The 22,991-nt window shown below is 43.7% G+C and overlaps 2 protein-coding genes across 5 annotated transcripts in view; one reads left to right on the forward strand and one right to left on the reverse strand.

Moving 5' to 3' along the window:
* The window catches only part of LOC134568454 (oocyte zinc finger protein XlCOF7.1-like), a 322,479-nt gene that overhangs the window by 89,074 nt on the left and 210,414 nt on the right, over positions 1–22,991 (forward strand). The gene's annotated exons all lie outside the window — the stretch shown is intronic.
* CHL1 (cell adhesion molecule L1 like) overlaps positions 1–22,991 on the reverse strand; it is a 163,560-nt gene that overhangs the window by 79,497 nt on the left and 61,072 nt on the right. For all 4 annotated transcript variants that reach the window (XM_063427040.1, XM_063427041.1, XM_063427039.1 and 1 more), the window contains 6 exons: positions 17,308–17,478; positions 15,243–15,354; positions 14,092–14,276; positions 10,190–10,321; positions 5,726–5,869; positions 4,998–5,109 (listed from right to left, as the gene is read on the reverse strand). In XM_063427040.1, coding sequence (XP_063283110.1) covers positions 4,998–5,109; positions 5,726–5,869; positions 10,190–10,321; positions 14,092–14,276; positions 15,243–15,354; positions 17,308–17,478 — 856 coding nt within the window. The remainder of the gene's footprint in view (positions 1–4,997; positions 5,110–5,725; positions 5,870–10,189; positions 10,322–14,091; positions 14,277–15,242; positions 15,355–17,307; positions 17,479–22,991) is intronic.

Raw genomic sequence — 22,991 nt, forward strand, 5'->3', positions numbered from 1 at the left:
TCTGAGTGCCATTCACCTAATAATGTGCACTCAGACCTGAGCTATCTGGGGATATGTTACATGTCTGTGTTTTATGTATAAAATGTGTCTTTATGTATTTTAAAGTGATAGTCTGTCTTTGTGTCCCCACGTGTGTAATGGAGTCTTGCCTTTGTCCTGGGAGATAATTGAATTACTTCTCTAATTATCTCCAGGACAGAGAGGAGGAAGCCAGGATGCATTGTGGGAAAGTATTGTGGCTGTATGTACTAATCTGATACATGTCTGTCTGCTGTTTCAGTCTCCCATTTGGTCCCTTAGGGGAGTGTCCACCAGGTGGGAGACCTGCATAAATACTGGGCAGGTAGCCCTCAGTAAATCAGTTCCTGCTTAACCCTCAAAGTGATGTGTCTTCTCGTTCTTTGGGGGAATTGGATTGTATGCTGACTGCAAGGTTCGTGTGTTTGCAGTTCGGGAGTTGGTGAATTCGTACAGTTTGCAGTTCGGGAGATTGGTGATTGCAGTAGCTGCTGGTCTATGGGAAAGGGGATTATCGCCTAAACGGTTTTTATACCCTTCTGAGCGAAACGGTCCGTTACACTAATATCCTTTGAGATACCCGGTTAGAAGAAGTTCTGAGTCAGCTGATGTTTAGTTCGGCTGATTCCTAAATGATCCGACAAAGGTATGTCGTGTGCTATACGCAGTAACTCCTGTCTGTACTTCCGAGGCACAATTAACTGTTTTTTTGGGATTGGGATGGGGATAGAACCGGCTACTACCTTCTCTGCATACCGGTATAATAACTCTTTATCCCAAGCATATCTTTCTCCTTCTAAGCCTGCCTGGTTCTTGTCTGTTCGGTCTTTGTAAACCTGCAGGGAAGGATCTAGAGCGACCTCGCTACCGAATTCTAGAGGGGCATCCCAGGGAAGGGCAGTGTGATTATGGGTTGCATCGCTTATCTGAGCCTCAGAGTCATTGGGTTGTGCCGTGGTGCGAGCCTGCTGCCTGGTGACGACTGGGTATGCCTCCTGTACGGTTGTTCGCGGAACAAAAGCGGAGGTGAGCTCCCCCAAGTCATTTCCCAAAATAACATCCGCTGGCAAGTCTTGCATCATCCCCACCTCCACGTTCCCTGTCCCCAGCTCCCTGATTCAAATGTATCTTGGCAGTGGGAACCTTGTAGATTGCTCCCCCTGCCACCCGTACTGCTATACAATCCCCCGTAAGTTGGTCTTTTGGGACAAGGTGATTTCGGACCACGGTGATGGTGACCCCGGAATCTCTCAGTCCTTCAATACGTTTCCCTTCTACGTGGACAACTTGTCGATGGATTTGGCGGTTGTCGGATGCCGCTTGAACGGGGTTAACTTCGTGGAGAGTGTCTAGAGGTTCCTCCACCTGGGTGGCTGTGGAGGGCTGGATAAATGCTCCCGTCTGATAGCAGTGTACTGCAGCTCTAGGGCCAGGCGATTGGCCTTGGTTGGGCATTCTCTTTGTACATGCCCTAGTTGGTTGCAGCTATGGCATCGGATGTGTGTCTGGGTGGGGTACCTTGGTTGGTACTGATTGTTGGCTCCCCCCGAGGATGAGCTGGATCGGCCACGGCAGGCCGGTAGGTGCTTGGCTGGGGAAATACCTTAGTTGGTGGGCGTTGCATCTCTGTAGATAATCTCCGGTAGAACTGTTCCAACAGCAGTAGTTGCATAATCTTGTTCCGTGTAGCTGTGCAAACTCAGCGTGGGAGTCCTTCTCCTGTTTTTTCAGGTCCCGGGATTGGAGTCGGTATGCCTCAGGGGCAATAACATAACCGGGCTAGGGTGGCTGGTTTTACCTACTGGTAATCTCTGCTGTCCTCATCAGGCACGGCCCGGTAGGCTTCTGCTGCGTGGCGAGATAATTTACCGGCTAGCAGGGGTACCTGATCTTGGGGCCTGATATCATGCAGCTGGCACAGTCTTTCAAAGTCCTGCAAATATCCGTCAATATCCCCCTCTGTGTCCGTAAAATTTTTAAAAGCTTGGTAGGGAATCTTTGTTTTTCCCTGTATCATGCTGGGTGAAGCCAGCGACTCCCCTCTGGCCTGCTGGTTTAGTTGGAGCCCTCTGGCTATGAGGTATTCTTGTACATCTGCCATGATCCTTTCGAAAATCTCTGGAGATGGTGTAGTTGGGTACAGGGCCAACCTACTCCTGAATTCTTTCTGAAATTCAGTTTGTGCTTCCTCCCTTGGAGGTGCTGCAGCAGCTGCTGCTCTGTCTCCTTCCATGAGCTCAGAAATAAGGGTAGCCTTTGTCTTGTTGCTGGCTATTGTTCCACTTGCCTCCAGTAATTCCTTTAATGTGCTCCATTTCAAAAGTGCATAATTAGTTTCCATTCACCGGCTGTTCGTGTGATTCCACGTATTCCTGAACTCCGGTTTCATCCGAATGGTTATCTCACGAATTGCTGTTTCTTTTCCTCTGTTCGCGTCAATTTCTGCCGAACGCTGCTTTGCTGTGTGGTTTAAATCCCGTCACTTGCCACCAATTGTAGCGGAGGAGTAGTAGTATTATCCACGGTATCTCCACTGGCAGACAGAATAAAGCAGGTACAAAGTAGGTAGAATCCAGGTAGCGTAGTTACAATCCCTTTCTCCCAAGAACTAGACGACACATAGCTTGGAGGTTTTAATCACAGGGCACAGTATTTATGTGGTTACAAATGTAAGGGGTTTCCCAAGTCACATTACAGGGTTTGTCCAGTAGGGGACTACATGGGGGACTGAGTTTACAGACAGAGTACCCATCATACACTGCTGTACCAAGGAGATAATTAGCCCGAAATGCATTGCTAATGGGATTATCTCTTGGTACAGAGAAATACAGATTTTACATTAAAATCCATAACGGACAAAATATTCCTGCTAGGCAGCTACTAAACCCTTTATTACATAGCTGGGACCTGAGCGCACAGTTAAGGGAACTTGCGCTCAGATACCAGCACAAATAACCGAACGCGGTTCATTTTACCGTATCAGGACCACTTAGTTTAAAACGGTTGCAGTAACTGAGGGAACAAGATTCCCGAAAGAAGAAAACTCCCAAACGGCTCGGAAGTCCAGCGGGGCTTGTGTTGCCGAGTAGCCGAATTTGGTTCCAGGCACTCAACGACAAAACCCTACTGGCTCTCCACGAACAAAGATGACCGCCGCCACATGTTCTGTACACGAACGGCGGCCACCCGCAACAGCCATTAATTAGCACGGATACATTGTTGCAAAGTACCTAATTAGAGACACACAACCTGCTAGGGGTGGTCTCCCATTCGGTACTTTGCTTGTTCCACGAACAGTATGGTGATTCACTGTTCGTGGATAACCAAGCTGAACACTAGCGGTATTCGTGTGCTGTAACACATGAATGCTTCATACATTGATCTTTTATTCGGTGAAATACACAATACGGGTAATAGCATAAAATATACAGTTACACTCAGTAAGTGGTTAGATTTGCCACAAATCTATATATTCAAAACTCCCCTTGGCCTCTCTAAAATCATATATACCGGTATTCAATATTTTTTTTTTTTTAGATCTACATCACAATTTCTGAACATAACCACAGATGTATCTATGTTTATCTTGTAATTAGATATCTCACTGTATTGGATTAGATATCTCACTATATCATTCATTAAATGGACAACAGAAGCAATGGGATAAGTCAGTGTCATTATGGTATCGTCTGCATACATACATATATTTTTTAAGGTTGTCAGGACCCCCCCTTATGTTTGGATTTGACCTTATTCTTTTAGCTAAAGGCTCCATAGATAAGAGGGGACAACCCTGATGGGTGCCATTACCCAAGGTAAACTAGTCTGAATATAAGTCTATCACTCTAGCCATTGGGTTTTGATATATGGTTTTAATTGCTGCCTTCATCCATGCACAGAAAGCCATAGATTCCAACACCCCGAATATATATCCCCATCCGACCCTGTCAAAGGCCTTGCTGTCCCCATTACTCTAACCACAGGCAGTGCTGTCCCCGTTACTCTAACCACAGGCAGTGCTGTCTCCGTTACTCTAACCACAGGCAGTGCTGTCTCCGTTATTCTAACCACAGGCAGTGCTGTCTCCGTTATTCTAACCACAGGCAGTGCTGTCTCCGTTATTCTAACCACAGGCAGTGCTGTCTCCGTTACTCTAACCACAGGCAGTGCTGTCTCCGTTACTCTAACCACAGGCAGTGCTGTCTCCGTTACTCTGACCTCAGACAGTGCTGTCTCCGTTACTCTGACCTCAGACAGTGCTGTCTCCGTTACTCTGATCTCAGACAGTGCTGTCTCCGTTACTCTGATCTCAGACAGTGCTGTCTCTCTTACTCTGATCTCAGACAGTGCTGTCTCTCTTACTCTGATCTCAGACAGTGCTGTCTCTCTTACTCTGATCTCAGACAGTGCTGTCTCTCTTACTCTGATCTCAGACAGTGCTGTCTCTCTTACTCTGATCTCAGACAGTGCTGTCTCTCTTACTCTGATCTCAGACAGTGCTGTCTCTCTTACTCTGATCTCAGACAGTGCTGTCTCTCTTACTCTGATCTCAGACAGTGCTGTCTCCGTTACTCTGACCTCAGACAGTGCTGTCTCCGTTACTCTGACCTCAGACAGTGCTGTCTCCGTTACTCTGACCTCAGACAGTGCTGTCTCCATTACTCTGATCTCAGACAGTGCTGTCTATATTACTCTGATCTCAGACAGTGCTGTCTCTATTACTCTGATCTCAGACAGTGCTGTCTCTGTTACTCTCTCAGACAGTGCTGTCCCTGTAACACTGGCCAGTGCTGTTTACCTTATGTTAACCAATGCTGTCCCTGTAATAATAGCTGTGGACCGCCGCTGTCTTTACCTTAGCGATAGTGAACACTCATTGAGCTTTTCTGCTCCAGGTTTCGTATGATGTGAAAGTAGACTATTCACAATTGACATTCTCTGACATATTGGTCAATGAATACAGATTAGTGTTAACATACCATGAAACGTCCGCAGGAGGAACAGCAAAAACATTGCAAAGCAAGGATACAGCCTGGCCAATCAGAGCTGTATAGTTTGCATTGTCAGGTGTCAGGATCAGCGGTGCAATATCTGTTCAGTAAGACAATAAGAGCTATGAGTTAGCAATGTGTTCTCGTACTTTCAACAGGTAAAAGTGTTAATAATTTGACCCAGACAAAATCGAATGCAATATGCAAATACTCTGGATAGAAACCCATAACACTTAGTTCTACACTGTAATTCATACAGGAACTAGACTTGTGCACATTGGAAAATGTGGGTTCCTCCAATGAAATTGAACAAAAAATAAATTTGGTTTTGGCCCAAACTAATTTTGGCAGACAGTCTATTTGTTTGGGATGACATTCACCCAATATTTTTGAATGAATTGGAATACCGCGATCGCTGCCAAACCTTATAGTGGTTTAGATAAGTAGATAATTCTCTCATTTGGCTTCCTTATGTGGGTTTGCCATATTTAAAGGGACACTATAGGCACCAACACTACTTTATAAAGCAGTTTTGGTGTATAGATCCTGCCCCTGCAGTCTCACTGCTCAATCCTCTGCCATTTTGAAGTTGTAAGGCTTTTTCCAAGATAACCATATGGCTTACTGTTAGTGGTACTATATACATTACATTGCAACGTGTGTTAAGTTACGCCACAGACTATATAGATATATTTGATGGATTCCCATTACTATACCAAGAACGTCGATGTTGGCACTTGCAAGTATTGTTCCGTGCTTGTTTGTTGCTTCGCACTGGTACACAGCGCTGTCAGACAGCTGTAAATTGTTGATGATAATCTCCTCGCCACGAACTTGATAGTTGGGCAAAAACACCTCTTCTATATGAAAGAAAACAGAACAAGCATTGTGCAGTCAATCCGTGCGTCATTGGCATATCAACCTACATACACCATACACCTTACCCTGTCTGAGGCGTCCTGCTTCAAATCTCGGACAAAAGAGGAAAGAGCAACCTAACCAGTGCTGGATTTGGTTTAACACCTTAAGTTAATTTGGCACCAGGGACATTCTAATGAAGTTGTTATGGTGCCCATCATGTTCCTTTAATTCATTTTGAATATGGGATACGTATAGAGATCGAAGAAGTTATTTAATTTACGTCAAAGCACAGAACACAGCCTGTGCGAAGTCATATGAGAATGCAGTGGCAAATGCTGTCTGCCTGTAATTAATCTTAGGATAATAACCGTAACAGAAAAAAAAATAGGAGAGGAATAGCGCTACAGTACTGATCACAGGGGAGAATAGAGCTGCACACCTGAGGGGAAGGGTAACCCTCAAACCCTTCAAAGAATGCAGAGAACAAGATACAACAAATACAGGGTGCGCTAAGTAGGACAATGAGAGATAATAAACAAAAATCAGCAATAATATAAAGATATGTGAGTGAGATTATTTCTTCTCCATTTTTGTTTTAATTTATTATACAGGCTATACTATGTCTTGTGTTTTATATTTTTAGGATATACAGATTTATGGTAATATCGCATGTTTTTATATATTATTCACATTTGGTTTATTCACCATACACTTTGCTCTCACCATATTGTATATTTTATTGCTGATTTTATGTGTGATTTGGAGTGATACACACTTGGTGATCTAGAGCATTCTTTCTTCAGTTTTCGTTTTCCCTTGTTTTCCGTTTTTATCTAATAATATAAAGAGTCTCTTAGAGTACAGTGAAGACCTGGAGTGTATATTCTTCAGTTCTTGCTTTGAATCCTCAGCGGTAAATATGAAATACAAAAAGCAAAAATAGAGACCAATAGTGCAAAACCGTTTTAGGAAAGCTGGATCACGAACAACATAGAAGTAGAGAAGTGCCAACTCACAATTTCGTGTATTTCATATTTACCACCGAGGATTCAAAGCAAGAACTGAAGAATATACACTCCAGGTCTTCGCTGTACTCTAAGAGACTCTTTATATTATTTTTGTTTATTATCTCTCATTGTCCATGTAGCGGAATGCAGTAAGCCTGTCCTGTAATATGCCTATGTGACTGTATTCAGTATATCATGCCTAAGTTAATTTTCCTATTGTTATAATTCTTTGTATTAATCGTATGTTATTCGGTAGTTTCCATCCGTACAATATGCATATGCAAACTACCGAACTGAGGGACCACCCCAGAGAGAAGTGTGTCGGCAATTAAGGTTCGCAACTCTTTCTAACCGCAGGTTAACAAGCTCGTTATGGATGTATCTGGGTGGCCGCCATTCGGTATGCGTACACGTGGCGGCGGCCATCTTACGCATGAAAATCTCAGCGGTGTTTGGTCGTCGAGTGTCTGGAACTCAAATCGGATACTCAAACAACCGAACACCGCTGAGACCTCCAGAGCTCCGTAACTACCGAACGGAGAGTCCTAACGAATCCCCATTCGGTAGAAACAAAGTACCGAACGAGGGAACCAATATCTAGGTGAATTGAAATGCGGATGGCGAATATAATTGTATGTTTTTACTGCCGAACGGAGACTGACCGCAGGGCCCAAACACATGGAACCCTTTTCGGATACCACCTCATGTGCGGTCGGTCAAACTTCACCCTCCACCAAACTACCGAACCACTGGTCCGATCTGGGTGAATTTTGGATATAATAGTCACCCAGATCAGGGCTACCTAGCGGTACCCTAATATTCAGATTATGTGTTGGTTTAGGGGTATATCCATGTTTGGGGTAAAATACTGTATAAGTTAAGGGGATTATGAGTCACTCTGAGGGGAGGAGATGTGTGGGAGGTGACAAGTACTGTATTGGTTACTGTCCTAATTGATGTGAATCCCTCCCTTGCATGGGAGCATGCTTTATAAGGAACCCTGCAATAAAAGATTGTCAGTTCTGCTCCTGAAACGGTGTGTCGTCCAGTTATTGGGAGTGCTGTGGGATATTGCTGTATTACTTTGCCTGCTGGAAACTCTGCTTGTGGATTTACTATTGACTTGTTCCTGAGCCTCACTGGGATCTTAAGTGGAGAATAGCTGTGGGAAATCAGCTCTCCGCTACAGTCCTACTTAGCACACCCTGTATTTGTTGTATCTTGTTCACTCTTAGGATAATACCCATTTCTTCTTCCAGATACCATTTAATAAAGCAGGGGTGCCAAAATGGTAGATGCCAGGATAATTAGGACTACAGCTGCCATGATGCTTCGCCATTCAGAAGGCTGGCGAAGGATCACAGGATCCTGTATTAAAGGGTCTCCAATCCCACTGCAGATTGGATAGCAGGATAAAGCATATTCCTGCCTCTTTACTACACGCTTCTTCTCTAGAAGCATGATATAGAACTAGATTTTTGCACACTAGTGGGTAGAAAATCATTCTAGAAACCTACATACAATCTAGGAACATGACACATTTGTGTGTAAATGTATTCAATGACAATTCATAAGGGGAGGCGGTAAAACGGCACAGGGTGCGGACCCACGCTGGGTCCGCACCCTGGGGAAAAACATGTCGAAAGTCCTAAGGCCAAAGTGGCGTTCCTCAATCCTTTTCTTCTGACACGGGCTATGACAGTATACTTCCCGCATAAGCTGTGAATCCGGCTTTTTGCCTCGGGAAATGTAGGTGACATAAGGTTTACGAATTTAATTAAATAAATGGTGACTTTGTATCACTTTTTGGTCTTATCGTAGCTATATTAATGCACAGCTATATGCTGCCAGTTAACTTCCCACCAATGGACCAGAACAGGCCCATGCTGAGTCCCAAAAGGTCAAAAACTGGTTAGACCAATAGGATCAGAACCGATGCTTTGGCACAAAATGTTGTGTTTTTTAAACAGTTTGTCATTGCTATATGATCGGATTGAAATATAGGCTGAAAATCCAGTGAAGTGATTCCTGTCTGTGTTAATTTGCATATTCAACATGGCATTCTGGGAGATATTTCACAGTTGCTGTGTTCTAGGCAGGCTACTACCAAAGGCTTAACTTTTAAAAGACTAGAAAAGGTCACAGGTTAGACGTCTTCAGATATAAGTGTGTGTGATAGGAACCTATTTACAATTTTCAGGGTGACCCCTCTATCCTACAAGTCCCTGGGGATCTCCTCAGATTAAATTTTTTTTAAATCACTGCTCCTCTTTGCCCAACACCATCTAATTATTGTATTTCTGTGGGGAGTTGCGTTTTACCACTCTTTACCGTCATTTGGATACAATTCATTTAGTAATGGGGTAAAATTAAATTAGTTACATTAAGTTTTAAATGTATGGAGCTCTAAAGTGTTTTTGTTCATTTGGTAAATGTTAGAGTTTAATGACTGTTTTTAATAAAGTGATGGGACAGGGAGTGTGCCAGTGACATTGTTGAGGCAGGTCCTCATGGGCGTGCACCCCAGGCTGACTGAAAGCCAAGATGCCCAGCCCCCTGCTGACTTCCCATACATAGAACAATTCTGATTAACTCTGTACAGGCAGAAAATCTCAGACTTCATTTTGTGTTCAATGACAGCCTCCTGCTGAGCTTATTGTGTCCCTAGACGCCAGACATCGTAGAACAAGTCTCAGATGGTGGGACAGTGGCCATACTAGAACATAGCTTGTGGGTGCCAGGTATTTCCCTTTAACGGATGGAGTGCTGTCATTTAACAGAACAAAACTGCAAATAACGTGTTCTTGTTAAATTATGGCCCAACACAATCCACCCCCTCACAGTAACTTGGTTTCAAAGACTGTTATTGGACATCAAAAGCCATTTATTCACAAATGACAACTAATACCTGACACGTTACATACAGTACAGTTTTAATGGTTATTCAATTGTGTCAATTGTGGAAAAATCTGAAGGGAAATTAAAGTAACAGCCAAACTGGAGGAAAATCTCAAAGTCAGACAAGTTTCCAGATCGTCTATTCTAGTTTAAAGAGTTACATTTTGAATCCTCTACAACTCACTTTAGTTTATGTGTTTCTATAAGAAGTCAGAAAACTGACCAGATTATTTACGAATATTTTCAAAGTGGATTTCAAATGTAAGGCCAGACTAGTTGATCTGAAAGCATCGTTGACTTAGAGAATTTTCCAGATCAGCTAGTCTGGCCTGAACACGAAAATTCACTTTGGATTCTCACCCGGAAATGTTCGGCTAAAGAACGCACCTCTCCCCCATTCGTTGTTTTTTTTACCTACAAAAAGTTGTCCATTTCTTTTCCATCGGATATCAGGCTCAGGTTTTCCCGCAGCTGAACAGTGTATAGCAACACCGGACCCCACACTGTGAATGCTACTCTCCGGCCTTCGCTTCCAACGTGGTGGCTCTGCAAGGGTTAATAAATCTGCTGTCAGCTGATATAATATGTGACTCCAACTGACCGACTTATTCACTAACGGACGAATCCGGCATTTAAAGTGATTTCAAATTTAAGGCCAAAATAGGCAAAATAGGAAGATTCTCAGAGTAAGCTATGATTTGAAATCTGATTTGACCTAAAATGTGAAATTTACTTTAAATTCAACACAATGCATTTTGTAAGAGCAGCAATACATTAATTACATTATTATTAATATTAATTAACTCCAATCTGCTTATTAATATAAGGGCCACCACTCGTCCTTCCCCTCATTAGGTCCTCCCTCTTTCTATTCATGTTTGGCCCCCACCCACTGCTAATGGGGGAATCCCAGAGAGGAACACTAGGTCCCCTCCCACCTTGTGATTATAGTGAGGGTCTCCACCCATTACTAATGGGGGTACTAGGTCCTCCCCCACTAATATTATAAAAGCCCAAACTCAACGCATGGGGGGCATTGGGTGGACATAAGCATTTCCCCCCTGATTTTATTTTTGTCAATAGGCCCCACCTGATGCCCACAGCCACAGGCAGGGCAAAACTGAAGGAAACAAATATAGCCTGGGCATTTAAAGGCAGAGCAGCCCAGTAGGAGGGGGCATGTCATGTGTCATGTCATCAACAATAACACACGCCACCTCAAAGTGAGTATGTTAGTTTGTCGAAACGCTCACGCATGGGAGCAATGCTCTGTGTTTACTTTACACAGCACTGCTCTGCATTTGCTGGTGACTTGTCTCTTGTGTCCCTAAAAGAGGGATACCAGAGGACAAAAGTGGGGCATGGTCAGTAAAGCGTTTTGGGTATGTGTGAGGAAGCTCTCTGTGGTGCTGACTGTAGTTGGAGGCTAATTATAGGATTGTGTGTGCATAGAGGCAACTTTCTGTGGTGTAGTGTGTATAATGTAGCCCCATGTAACAAAAGTGCAGCTTAGTGGAGGTAAGTGGAAAGGGGCCTTGACAGGGCTAGGAGGCGGGCATAGGAGGAAGCACGTAGGGGTTGGTGATTTGAGGGTTGAGGGTTTGGCTATATAAATAGACAGCCATCTCAGAAGAGTCTACCTGGCCGAGTTTGTCCAACCCTCCCTCCCTGGGTTATGGATAAGGTTGGGTTCAGGGCTGTTTGAAGGAATTTGGGGGCCCCAAGCAAAGTGGACATGGAGGCCCCCCGGACCTCCTACAGGAACCACAGTATAGCCATACAGTTTAAGTTCACCCACACTTTATATAAATACAAAAGGTTTACAGTGCAAATACTGCTGTTGCATATAATGTGCATAAAACTCCCCCTCACCCCCTCCCTATGTTGTTTTACTTCCTCCCCCCATGTTGTTTTACTCCCTCCCCCCATGTTCTTTTTACTACCCCCCTCCCTCCCTATGTTCTTTTTACAACCCGCCAATGTTCTTCTCAGTTACCTCCCCTTCCCTGTAGCGTGGCCGAGCTCCTCTTCCTCCTGGCTGTCAGTCCGGCCGGGTACCGTGCGGTACAGGAGATTCAATTTCCTGTTCACGGCCGGACTGAGAGGAAGTGAGCACTCCATGTGCACTTCCTGTCAGTCCTGCCAGGAACAGGAAACTGAATCTCCTGTACCGTGCGGTACCCAGCCGGACTGACAGCCAGGAGGAAGAGAAAAGAAGAGTAGCTCGGCCACGCTACAGAAAGACTGAAGCATTACTCCTGAGGAAGTTTGGTGATCCAGACGAAACGCGTAGAGACTTGAGACTTTTATTGATTGGCACTTTTATTATTTTTTATTGTGTATCTGTTTTGCCTGCCTGACATTTCCACAAGGACGTCTTGGCTCCACATTGATGGGAGAAACAGAATTGTCTTGATGGTTTTTTTTACCCCTACTATATTGTAAGTGTAACCATTAAAGCGGTTATTCTATTTTACAACAGTGCTGTACTGTGCTACTTTTTATTTTTTACATGTTAAACCTACCATCCTAACTCTGAGGAATCTGGGAAAATCCATAAATTTGATGTGCCTGAAAACTACATAAATTCTGTGAGTGTGACATAAACACAAGGGGAATCTGTGTTTTTACGTTAATCCCCTATGAGCGCTTTCTTTTATTCCTATAGCTCTAGGTATACTTTATTTTGTTTCCATGTATTGTGAGGATTAAGAGGAGTCCTTTTGTTTTACCTGACCAAAAAGGAAGTAATTAATCTTTTTTTTACTTTTATTCACTGCACCTGGGTGGTCTGAATTTGTATTTGTGAACCAAGTGCTACACAGACGGACCACCCAGAAGTGGAAGTGTGCCATCAATTTAACTCCCAGGCTGGGAGGCTGCTGTAGGTAAATTACCAACTGCTGGGTGGCCGCCGTTCGTACAGACGAACACGTGGCAGCGGCCATCTTTGTTCATTTGAACGCGGTCAGCGGTGTGTGAAGCCAAATTAATGGAACTGAAATCGGCTACACATTGAAACGAACACTGCTGACCCTTACCTTCTCCTCCACTGAGTTTTCAGCCACAAAAACTAAGTCCCATTCGGCAGTTTGAATGTACTGCTATACTGAGCCAATTGCACGAATGATGCCCCGTTCGTGCATTCGTCATTTTTTTCTCCCTGAAATTGACCGACCACACAGCCCAAATCTATGGAACTGTTTTGGGCATGAAAATGTGCTTGCGGTCGGTCATAAAGGACTTCCAGCTAACTTCTGAACTACTGGAGGGATTTGTATGATATTGAGTGTGCGGTTTAAGAATATGTAACTTTTATGTGAATTGAATGTATAGTTTTAAAGTTACAGTACATGTATAAAAAGTATATTTTTCCTGCCTGTGATAATTACATTAACCCATTGTGTTCAGTAACTATATCACAGGCAGAGGGGAGGATTTTGTGGGAACGAATGGGAGTGTTTTACTATATTGTACGTATTGGATTGGTTGTTCTTCAAAACCCTGTGGGCGGTACTATGTGTGTGAAATGTGCATAAAAGCAGAGTGTTTCATTAAAAGTTCAGTTCTACTTCACCCTCAATTTGGAGTCCCGTCTCTTATTGGGGGAATCTGCTACAAGGGATTGCTATGCTCTGCATATTCCTTTGCTATAATCACTCCAAAGCTCTTTTAAGAGCTTGTTCCTGCTTCGCTCTGAAGAAAGAGAGGTTTGGCCTGCGGTGCTTGTGGTGTCTGCTAGAGTGCTTGGAGCCCTCAGGAAGCGCTAGGAGCATCCTTCAACTGAGGTACCCAGTCGGGGTGCCAGGTGATCCGTTACAGTCGGTTTCGAAAAGTGAAAAGTGAAAGTGAAAAAGATTTAAAGGAAATTGTAGGACAAACGCAGATCTTAATAAGTTAAATTGTATTAAGAAGGGTGTGTGCTAACCAGGTGTGTGAAAAAAGTTGTAATAATAAACATTTATTCTACATTTCTTTAATTGCACTTTAACCTTCAAAAATTAATTTGGGGAATTAAACTGGGCTACTGGAATACATTATAGATAAAACTGTACCTGGTAAATTTTACTTGCTTCAAATAAAAGAAAAGAGCACATTACTGTGAATTTTTAACATGAGGTCAATTGGCGTGCCACAATAATTCTAATTTGTAAATATATCTGCTCCATTATAAAATGAACTAACAAATCTCCATTTGATTAGTAAATTACTGCTAGCACTAACTGCAGTTAAAATCTAGGTTTTCTTTCTACACTTTAATAGTGAGTGTTTTTTAAAAATATTTAAAAGTAAAACACGAAAAGCGTACGTAATACCTTCCACCTGAACGTGGAAATCATGGTGCGTAAAGTCCAAGTTGTTGGTTGCTGTACATCGATAGATTCCATGATCGTTCTCCATGATGTTTTTAATTTTCAGGTGTTTTCCAAAATTCTCAATTGTTGTCCTTCCTGGTGGCAACTCTGAATCATTCTTTTGCCAGGAGATCCTAGGTGTCGGCCTAAAACATAAAACATGTAGCCGTGTCCAATGTGTTTCCTACCCAACCTTCGCACCATTTAATGAAGTGTAAGTACCTGCATACGAGCACATATCTCCATGTAATAGAGCAAAAGATCAATGAGTGCAGGTATAAAGAGTAAACAAAGGGCAAATGCCCCGAGGATGCTTGCAATCAGTATTTGGGAGACACAGCATTGAAGCAACTTCTGATGATAAAAAGCACAGCAGGTAGGCATTTGCTAGCCCAGCACTGTGTGGATTTGTGATTGGGCTGGTGGCCAGGGACTCAGACAGTTTAATGTATGCCATAGCATTCAGTGCTTTGCAATAGTAGTTTTTTCATTTGTGTTTTTTCCTGGCACTATAGGGTCTCTAGGTGTACACCCCCCCCCCCCCCCACCCTCAGGGCACCCCTCCCGCCGGGCTTTAGGGGGTGGAAGGGATTAAATCTTACCTTCTTTCCCCCGCCGGCGGTGGGCTTTCTCCTACTTCTTTCCCCGTCATCTGCTGAATGTGCATGCACGGCACGAGCCGCACGCACATTCAGATAGTCCACAGGAAAGCATTCTCAATACTTTCCTATGGACTCTGGCGTCTTCTCACTGTGAAAACCACAGTGAGAAGCGCGGAAGCGCCTCTAGCGGCTGGATTAACCCATTTGTAAACATAGCAGTTTCTCTGAAACTATGTTTACAGCACAAACGGTTAATTTTAGATAGACCTTGCACCCAGACCACTTTATTAAGCTGAAGTGGTCTGGGTGCCTATAGTGGTCCTTTAATTTTGATACCCTCTCTGCACTCTCGTACCAGAATGGATCTGAATCTAGAAAACTAATACTAACTCAACAAGACTCTACTGGAACGTTAATTGTTCAAATAAATGTTACATTACTTAAAGAAACCCCATGACTGATCCTTTTTCTGGCTCGATTCACATGTATTATAGAAGCAGCGATACTCACAGTCCATCTGCAATGCACTCCAATAACAGGACTTCCCCTCTCAGAACAGTGATGGACCCTCTAATTCCATGTGGAGTGAATAACCTTGGTGGTCTTTCTTTGATTGAATCACCTACGATATAAAACATATTAGTTAGGCTGATTAAGTGAATGAACCATTCAAACCATTTATAAGTGAACTCATATTTGGTGTATTCAGTTGATCTCCGATTCCATCCTTTTTGTCTCTTTGTTATCCTCAAATTAAAGAGACAATTAAAGCAATAGACATTCTACAGCCCATTCTAGAAGTTATGGTGCCATGAGTCAGTTGGTGACATCCCACTGTTAAAAGTCAAACCGGTTTCAAATAGTTTGACACTTTTCTAAGTCCTTGTTGTAACCTCAGTTTTGCCCCTCTTTCCACATATCACTAAAGCAAAAGTCCCCCTTCTACATTAGTTATATTAATATGTGTTCCTATTAGGACTTAATTCATTGGTTGAGAACTGGAGGCACTTGAGAAATCCAGATAAGTCTCAAACTTTTCAAAAATGGTTTTACTTCTTACTGTGGAATTGTCACTGGGTGATTACCCTACTTACAGGACATGGGAAACCCACAAATAGAGGGTTTAATATAAACATATTACCACGTCTTAGAGTGGCCAGACTTAATGGGACCCTATAATCACCAGAACTACAGCTTATTGGATTTGTTCTGCAGCATATAAGTTCAGTGTCTCCACACTCTGCATGGAGACCCTGAACATTCCTCATAGAGACTCATAAACTCAATGCATCTCTGGCAATGCATGGTGGCATTTGGCTTTGACCTCTTTGGCTGAGATCATTAGAATTGCCAATCTCAACCAATCCAATGTTTCCTCTGTCAAAGCATCGGATTGGCTGAGATTGTCAGTTCTGATGATCTCAGCCAAGGAGGCGTGGCAGTGGTAGGACTAGAATTAAGGTAAGTTTTACAGCTATTTAAGGGGACAAGGGGGAGGGGCAACCACATAAAGAGTGTTTTTAACACTATAGGGTCAGAAATGCACATTTGACCCTATAGTGTTCCTTTAATGTTATATAATTATAGAGGCAAAGTTATTGCCGAGGTCAGAAAAATAGTAATACAGTTATATGATTAAACAAGCAGAATCAGGATTCTAAAACGACTCAAACTAAAATTAATTATTATTATTATTATTGGTATTTATATCGCGCCAACTTACTCCATAGTGCTTAACAATATTCCTAACTGAGGAGGGGGGGGGGGGGATTTAACAATAGATAAGACTGTTACAAAATGATACAGGAACAATAGATAGATAGCAAGCTTACAGTCAAGAGGGCAATATTAGAATATCAAGATAGACTTATTTTTTAAGCACTAAACATGTATCAAGGCAGAAACACCTATAGGGCAATGAATAAGAGCCCAAACAAGCATTTTATAGGCTTACATATGTTCTGATTGGTTCACCTAATCTCTACGACTCCAAAAAGTCTGAAAATGCAGTTGCCTACATGACGTGGTCATTTTAAGACGGTTTGTGACTGTTAGCAAATTCAAACTATATAAAAACACGCCATTCGAGCGGGCGGTGTCCAAAGTTTTAAGTGCAGTTTAAAGATGCGACTGAGTGTTGGATTTGGGCCAATGCGAAAAGAGAGGGGGAGCGGTTTGCCGTTTGTAGGAGTCAAGCCGCACAGCCACCTGGAGCATTCGGCACGTGCAACCTGAGGAGGGGAGAGGTTTGACATCGGAGTCAGTGATTCTATGCGCCATACCATACCACTTACATACTGTACTTAGACTTCTTTTTAGCTAGTTGTGTTCCTACTAGATATATTTAGTTCAGTTTACCAAAAACAGATTATAAATTCCATGAAAAATGTGAAATTTGCTTTGAATGACTGACAATTCCCACTTTTGCCAAATTTTTGGATAGTGTTAATTATTCAGATCAATATATTTAGGAGCCAACCAACTCATTTCCAATATGCACTGACATGGAGGTCACATAGACATATAAAAATAATAAATGTTCAGCTTGAATTTCGGCGTAATGAAAAAGTCTTACTGCTCTGGACAGTGAGGGTCATAGGAAGTTTCTGAACGATGGTTCGGATGACAGAAAATGATGCAAAGCAGCAATAATCAGACCTATCATCTGTCGTTATCACATTGGCAAAGTACAAGTTCCCATCTAGTCCTACCGACACTCGTTCATCCTGGGGAATGTGAACAAGATCTGGAAGAGATAATACAAGTTATGCAAATTATGTCTTAAAAAAAAAAAGTCTTCTCGAGGTGAAAACTACCACATAAACCTGCGAGTTCCTATCAGTTGGACACTGGGCTGGTAACATAGCAGATGATAAATAATGCACAAAAATGCAAATGGAGACGAGTTAGATGATGGAAGCACAGTATTAAACTGAAGTAGTGGATTTTGAACAACCACATTTTTTTGTACGCAGCTTAGATTTTAGGACGTTTGCACTGTTGTGTCCTTCAGATATTTTCACAAAAATGTTTCACAGGAATACCAAGATTAGTAAACATGGGAGGCTTAGCCTAGCAATGCGTGTACATTGCAGCATACTTATAGTTGTGTGAGAACATGGCTTCCAGCAGTTGCGAAACAAAAATTGGGAAGGCCCTGGTGCAAGAATATTTTGAGATTCCCTACCATAAGGATGGAAAAAGGGTAGATTCCTGTCTGTCGTACAACTCCCACAATGTTTCGCCAGCTGAGGATCTACAATTTGACAATCCCAGCAGGATTGTATTTAGCACCGAACAGAGTGTGTATGTTTAAATGTAAGCATGGTTTTGTATGTACTATGTGTGTGAATATAGGGGTATATTTGTGTGTTGAATGTACTGCTGCCATTTTAAAGCAATGGTTTACTTGTGTGTAGTGTTTGCCTTTAAACATACGGGGTGTGACTGTATTTAGTTTTGACATTTGAATGCATACGTGTACTCGTGTGTAGTGTTGGTGTTTTAATGCTGAGATATATGCACATATACATATACACTGCCACACACACACACACACACACACACTGATACACATACACAAACGCACTGACACATCCGGATACACAGACAAACATGCAGATACACAGACACCCAGATACACACTGACACACATACAGATACAAACACTGACACACACAGATACAGGCATAAGGATACACATATATAAACTGACACAAATACAGATACACAAATGCACTGACACAGATACAGACACACACTAATACATACCGTATATACTCGAGTATAAGCCGACCCGAATATAAGCCGAGGCACCTAATTTTACCAAAAAAAACTGGGAAAACTTATTGACTCGAGTATAAGACTAGGATGGGAAATGCAGCAGCTACTGGTAAATTTCTAAATAAAATTAGATCCTAAAAAAAAAATATATTAATTGAATATTTATTTACAGTGTGTGTATAATGAATGCAGTGTGTGTGTGTATGAATGCAGTGTGAGTGTATGAGTGCAGTGTGAGTGTATGAGTGCAGCGTGAGTGTATGAGTGCAGCGTGTGTGTATGAGTGCAGCGTGTGTGTATGAGTGCAGCGTGTGTGTATGAGTGCATTGTGTGTATGAGTGCAGTGTGTGTGTATGAGTGCAGTGTGTGTGTGAGTGCAGGGTGTGTGTGCAGAGTGTGTGTGTGTGTGTGTGTGTGTTGCAGAGCCTTGTTGGGTGGTGGGCAATTTTTTTTTCATTATTTTCATTTTTTTTATTTATTATTTATTATTTTTTATTTAATTTAATTATTATTAATGTTGTATTATTATTTATTATTTTATTTAATTATTATAATTTTTTTTTATTATTACTATATATTTTTTTCATCCCCCCTCCCTGCTTGATCCATGGCAGGGAGGGGGGCTCTCCTTCCCTGGTGGTCCAGCATTGGTAGTTCAGTGGGGGGGAGAGGGGGGCTGGCAGCGCTGTAACTTACCTGTCCTGCAGCTCCTGTCAGCTCCCTCCTCCTCCGCGCCGTCCTCTATTGACTAGAGTATAAGCCGAGTTGGGGTTTTTCAGCACAAAAAATGTGCTGAAAAACTCGGCTTATACTCGAGTATATACGGTATACTAATTTGCAGAGATGAATACTGACACACATGCAGATACATGTACACACACAGCAATATAGACTGTGTCGGCAGGTAAGAATCATTCGGCCCATCTAGTCTGCCCAAAGTGTCTAAATACTTTCTGTGATGGACTGCCTGGCACACCGACTGTGTGCCTCCGCCAATCAATGCTTCCTAGTAAGCCTTGAGTACCATAAGCACTGCACTGGACAACATGAGCACCGTAGACCCTTAGCCACTGCAGCTTGGCTAGAGTCCCGGCATCCTCCACCATGGACCTAAGACAAGGATCCAGCTTCCAGTGGGTAGACCTCTCCTACTACAGAGAGTATAGCAGGATAACGCTTACAAGAGTTAGTGATATAGCCGGTATAGCGGTTCCCTACAATCACGAGACAATGCTCTGTGTTGAGGGTGAAGCTGAAATGTTTAATGGCAGCCACAACTGGCCTTATATGCAGGTCCCCATGCAAGGGGCACTACCACCTGAAACTGAGAGAAGACTACAGTAAAAACATACAAACAATTACATTGGCTCTTAGGTCCAGGACACTCCCACATAAAACAAGATAATTCCTCCTCTGTGTCTGGGAGATAATGGAGTCAAGCACTGTATTAAACTCAATTATCTCCAGGCACAGAAAAACAACATTTGTAAAAAAAAAAAAAAAATACATTTAAACACACAAAACCCCCACAAAAAGTTACATCCCCGTATAGCCCCAATCTGGGTGACCAACATAATCAGAAATCACCCAGATAGGTTCAGGGGTTGAGGAATTTCCTGGAAGTCATAATTTGTCACATGTGTGCAGTCGGTCTAGTTCGGTACTTTAAAAACCGAACAAACTACTGAACATAATAAATGTTCTCACCTTGTTCGTTGGAACGATTCCACCGAACAGTGCCCTTCTAAGTGGTGTAGAACCGAATGCAGTCAATCCTGGTGTTCGCTGGTACATCCAGCCTGCCTTTTATTACAACTGTACACATACAGGCCACACCCAGGGGGAGGCATAAAACAACCAATAGTATCATGGGTGCAACCCACAGATTCCCTCCCCTTAGCCTGAAAGATAATCCACTTATTATACAGTTTCAACCATAACTTTTACACAATATCCATAACTTATATAATATTCATGCTACAAACATAAAACATGTATTTTCGTAATCAGCATACTTTAATTAGTAATCCTCTCAAAAATCGTCCCAATCCCTCCAGTAGATCAATAGTTAGTTGGAGGACCCTTTATGACCGACCGCAAGCACCTTTTCCTGCCCAAAACACATCCATAGATTTGGGCTGTGCGGTCGGTCAATTCCTGGCATAAAAACGGCTAAGTCCCGTTCGAAGTGTGGCCGATACTTCGACGTTAGTCGAAGTGTCGAAGTGGAGTCGATGGTACGGGTCGGCAGTTTTCGAAGTTAAAATGGCCGCCGCCACGTGGTCCTTTGTTCGATGCCGCGCACTTCGACGACTTCGACGATTACTTCTGCACTTCGACGTTATCCGAAGTGCCCATATAAAGTAGCAACACTGCCCTGAGGTAATCCAAGGGCCAGGAACAGTATTTGTCTTTAGGGCCAAGGTAGGGTAGGTGAGGACAATCAACAATATCGTAAGGGGCAGCCACAACAGGGTTCCGCTACACTGCTCCCCCTTGCCCACAAGCCGGCATACACAGTCTGATCGAACACGGATCGGCTTGGGGATGTCCGGGGGCTCACAGATCATTTTTCCAGGTCAGTTTGTCTTGACAACCCGTCAGCATTTCCATTCTGCTTACCCGGCCGGTACTGGATGTTAAAGTCAAAGGGTTGCAGCGCCAAGCTCCAGCGCAGCAGCCTGGCATTGTCCCCAGCCACCCGGTTCAGCCATACTAACGGGTTGTGATCCGTGAGCAAGGAAAAGGGCTGTCCATACAGATAGGGCTGCAGTTTCTTTAGGGCCCACACCACAGCCAGGCATTCCTTTTCGATGGCGGCGTAGCTTACTTCTCGAGGTAACAGTTTGCGACTGATGTAAGCCACGGGATGTTCTCCGCCATCGGCCCCGACTTGTGTGAACAAGAAATCGTTTAGTTGGATTGGGAGCTGCCAAGACAGGGGCATTTATTAGTGCATTTTTCAGGTGTTGGAATGCCTGCTCACACTCCGGGGTCCAGTTTACTTGGCGGGGAAGGTTCTTACGGGTCAGGTCCGTGAGGGGTTTGGCCAGGGCGCTATAATTGGGAGCAAACTTCCTGTAATACCCCGCTGTCCCTAGAAACGCTAAAACCTGGGTCTTAGTCCTAGGGGTGGGCCACTGGGCTACGGCCTCTACTTCTTCGGGCTTCTGTTTGCCGCACCCCACTCTATGTCCCAGGTACTGCACCTCAGCCATTCCTATACTACACTTAGCCGGCTTCAGGGTCAAACCAGCTTCCCTTATCCTGTCCAGTACAGCTCCTATATGGGCCAAGTGTTCCTGCCACGTATTACTAAAAATAGCAATATCGTTCAGGTAGGCACAGCTATAGTCCTGGAATCCATCCAGAAGTCGATTCACCATCCTCTGGAAGGTAGCTGGGGCGTTTTTCATCCCAAATGGCATGACCTTAAACTGATACAAGCCAAATGGGGTGACAAAGGCCGACTTCGGGATGGCGTCTGGGGCCAGGGGAATTTGCCAATATCCTTTACATAAGTCAATAGTGGTGAGGTACTGGCCACTGGCCATTCTGTCCAGTAACTCGTCTATCCGGGGCATAGGATAGGCGTCTGACACGGTTTTCTCATTTAATCTCCTATAGTCCACGCAGAAGCGAGTCGTACCGTCTCGCTTTGGCACGGAGGACTACCGGAGATGCCCATGGGCTATCTGAGGGCTCTATCACCCCCAGTTGGAGCATCTCATTGATCTCCTTGCGCATGTTTTCCCTCACCGCTTCTGGGATGCGGTAGGGGGTCTGGCGCATGGGTAGTTGCCCTGGGGTCTCGACCCGGTGAGTTGCCAGAGGAGTGTATCCAGGTACATTAGAGAAGGTTTCTTGCTTCTCTCGCAACAGCTGCTGTACCTCGATATGCTCCTGTGGACTCAGCCGGTCTCCCAGTGCAACTTCTCCTAAATCCCCAGACAGCCTCCCATCCCCCAGCAGGTCGGGAAGGGGAAGGCTGTCACACTCATCGGAGCTGGGTGCACAAATCGCTGTCACCTCCTCTGAATGTTCCCGGTAGGGCTTTAGCATGTTCACATGGAGCATGTGTCGCCCTCCAGTTCCTGTGCAGGGGCCAATTATGTAAGTGGTGTCACATCTCTGTTCCACGACTTTATAAGGGCCTTGCCAGGCGGCCTGCAGCTTATCATGTCGGACAGGTTTTAAAATTAAAACTTTCTGTCCCACCTGGAAGCTACGTCATACCACGTACGCCCGATCATACCACGTACGCTGACGCGTCTGGGCCGCCTGGAGGTTTTCTCCTACTGTCTTAGTTAGGGCCTCCAGTCGGTCCCGAAGTGACAACACATATGGTATAATGGGGGTACCGTCTGCACTCCGGTCTCCCTCCCAATGTTCTCGGATGAGATCTAGGGGTCCTCTTACCCTCCTCCCAAATAATAACTCAAATGGGGAAAACCCTGTTGATTCCTGAGGCACCTC

Source organism: Pelobates fuscus, chromosome 7 (genome assembly GCF_036172605.1).
Source record: "Pelobates fuscus isolate aPelFus1 chromosome 7, aPelFus1.pri, whole genome shotgun sequence".
Taxonomy (NCBI): domain Eukaryota; kingdom Metazoa; phylum Chordata; class Amphibia; order Anura; family Pelobatidae; genus Pelobates; species Pelobates fuscus.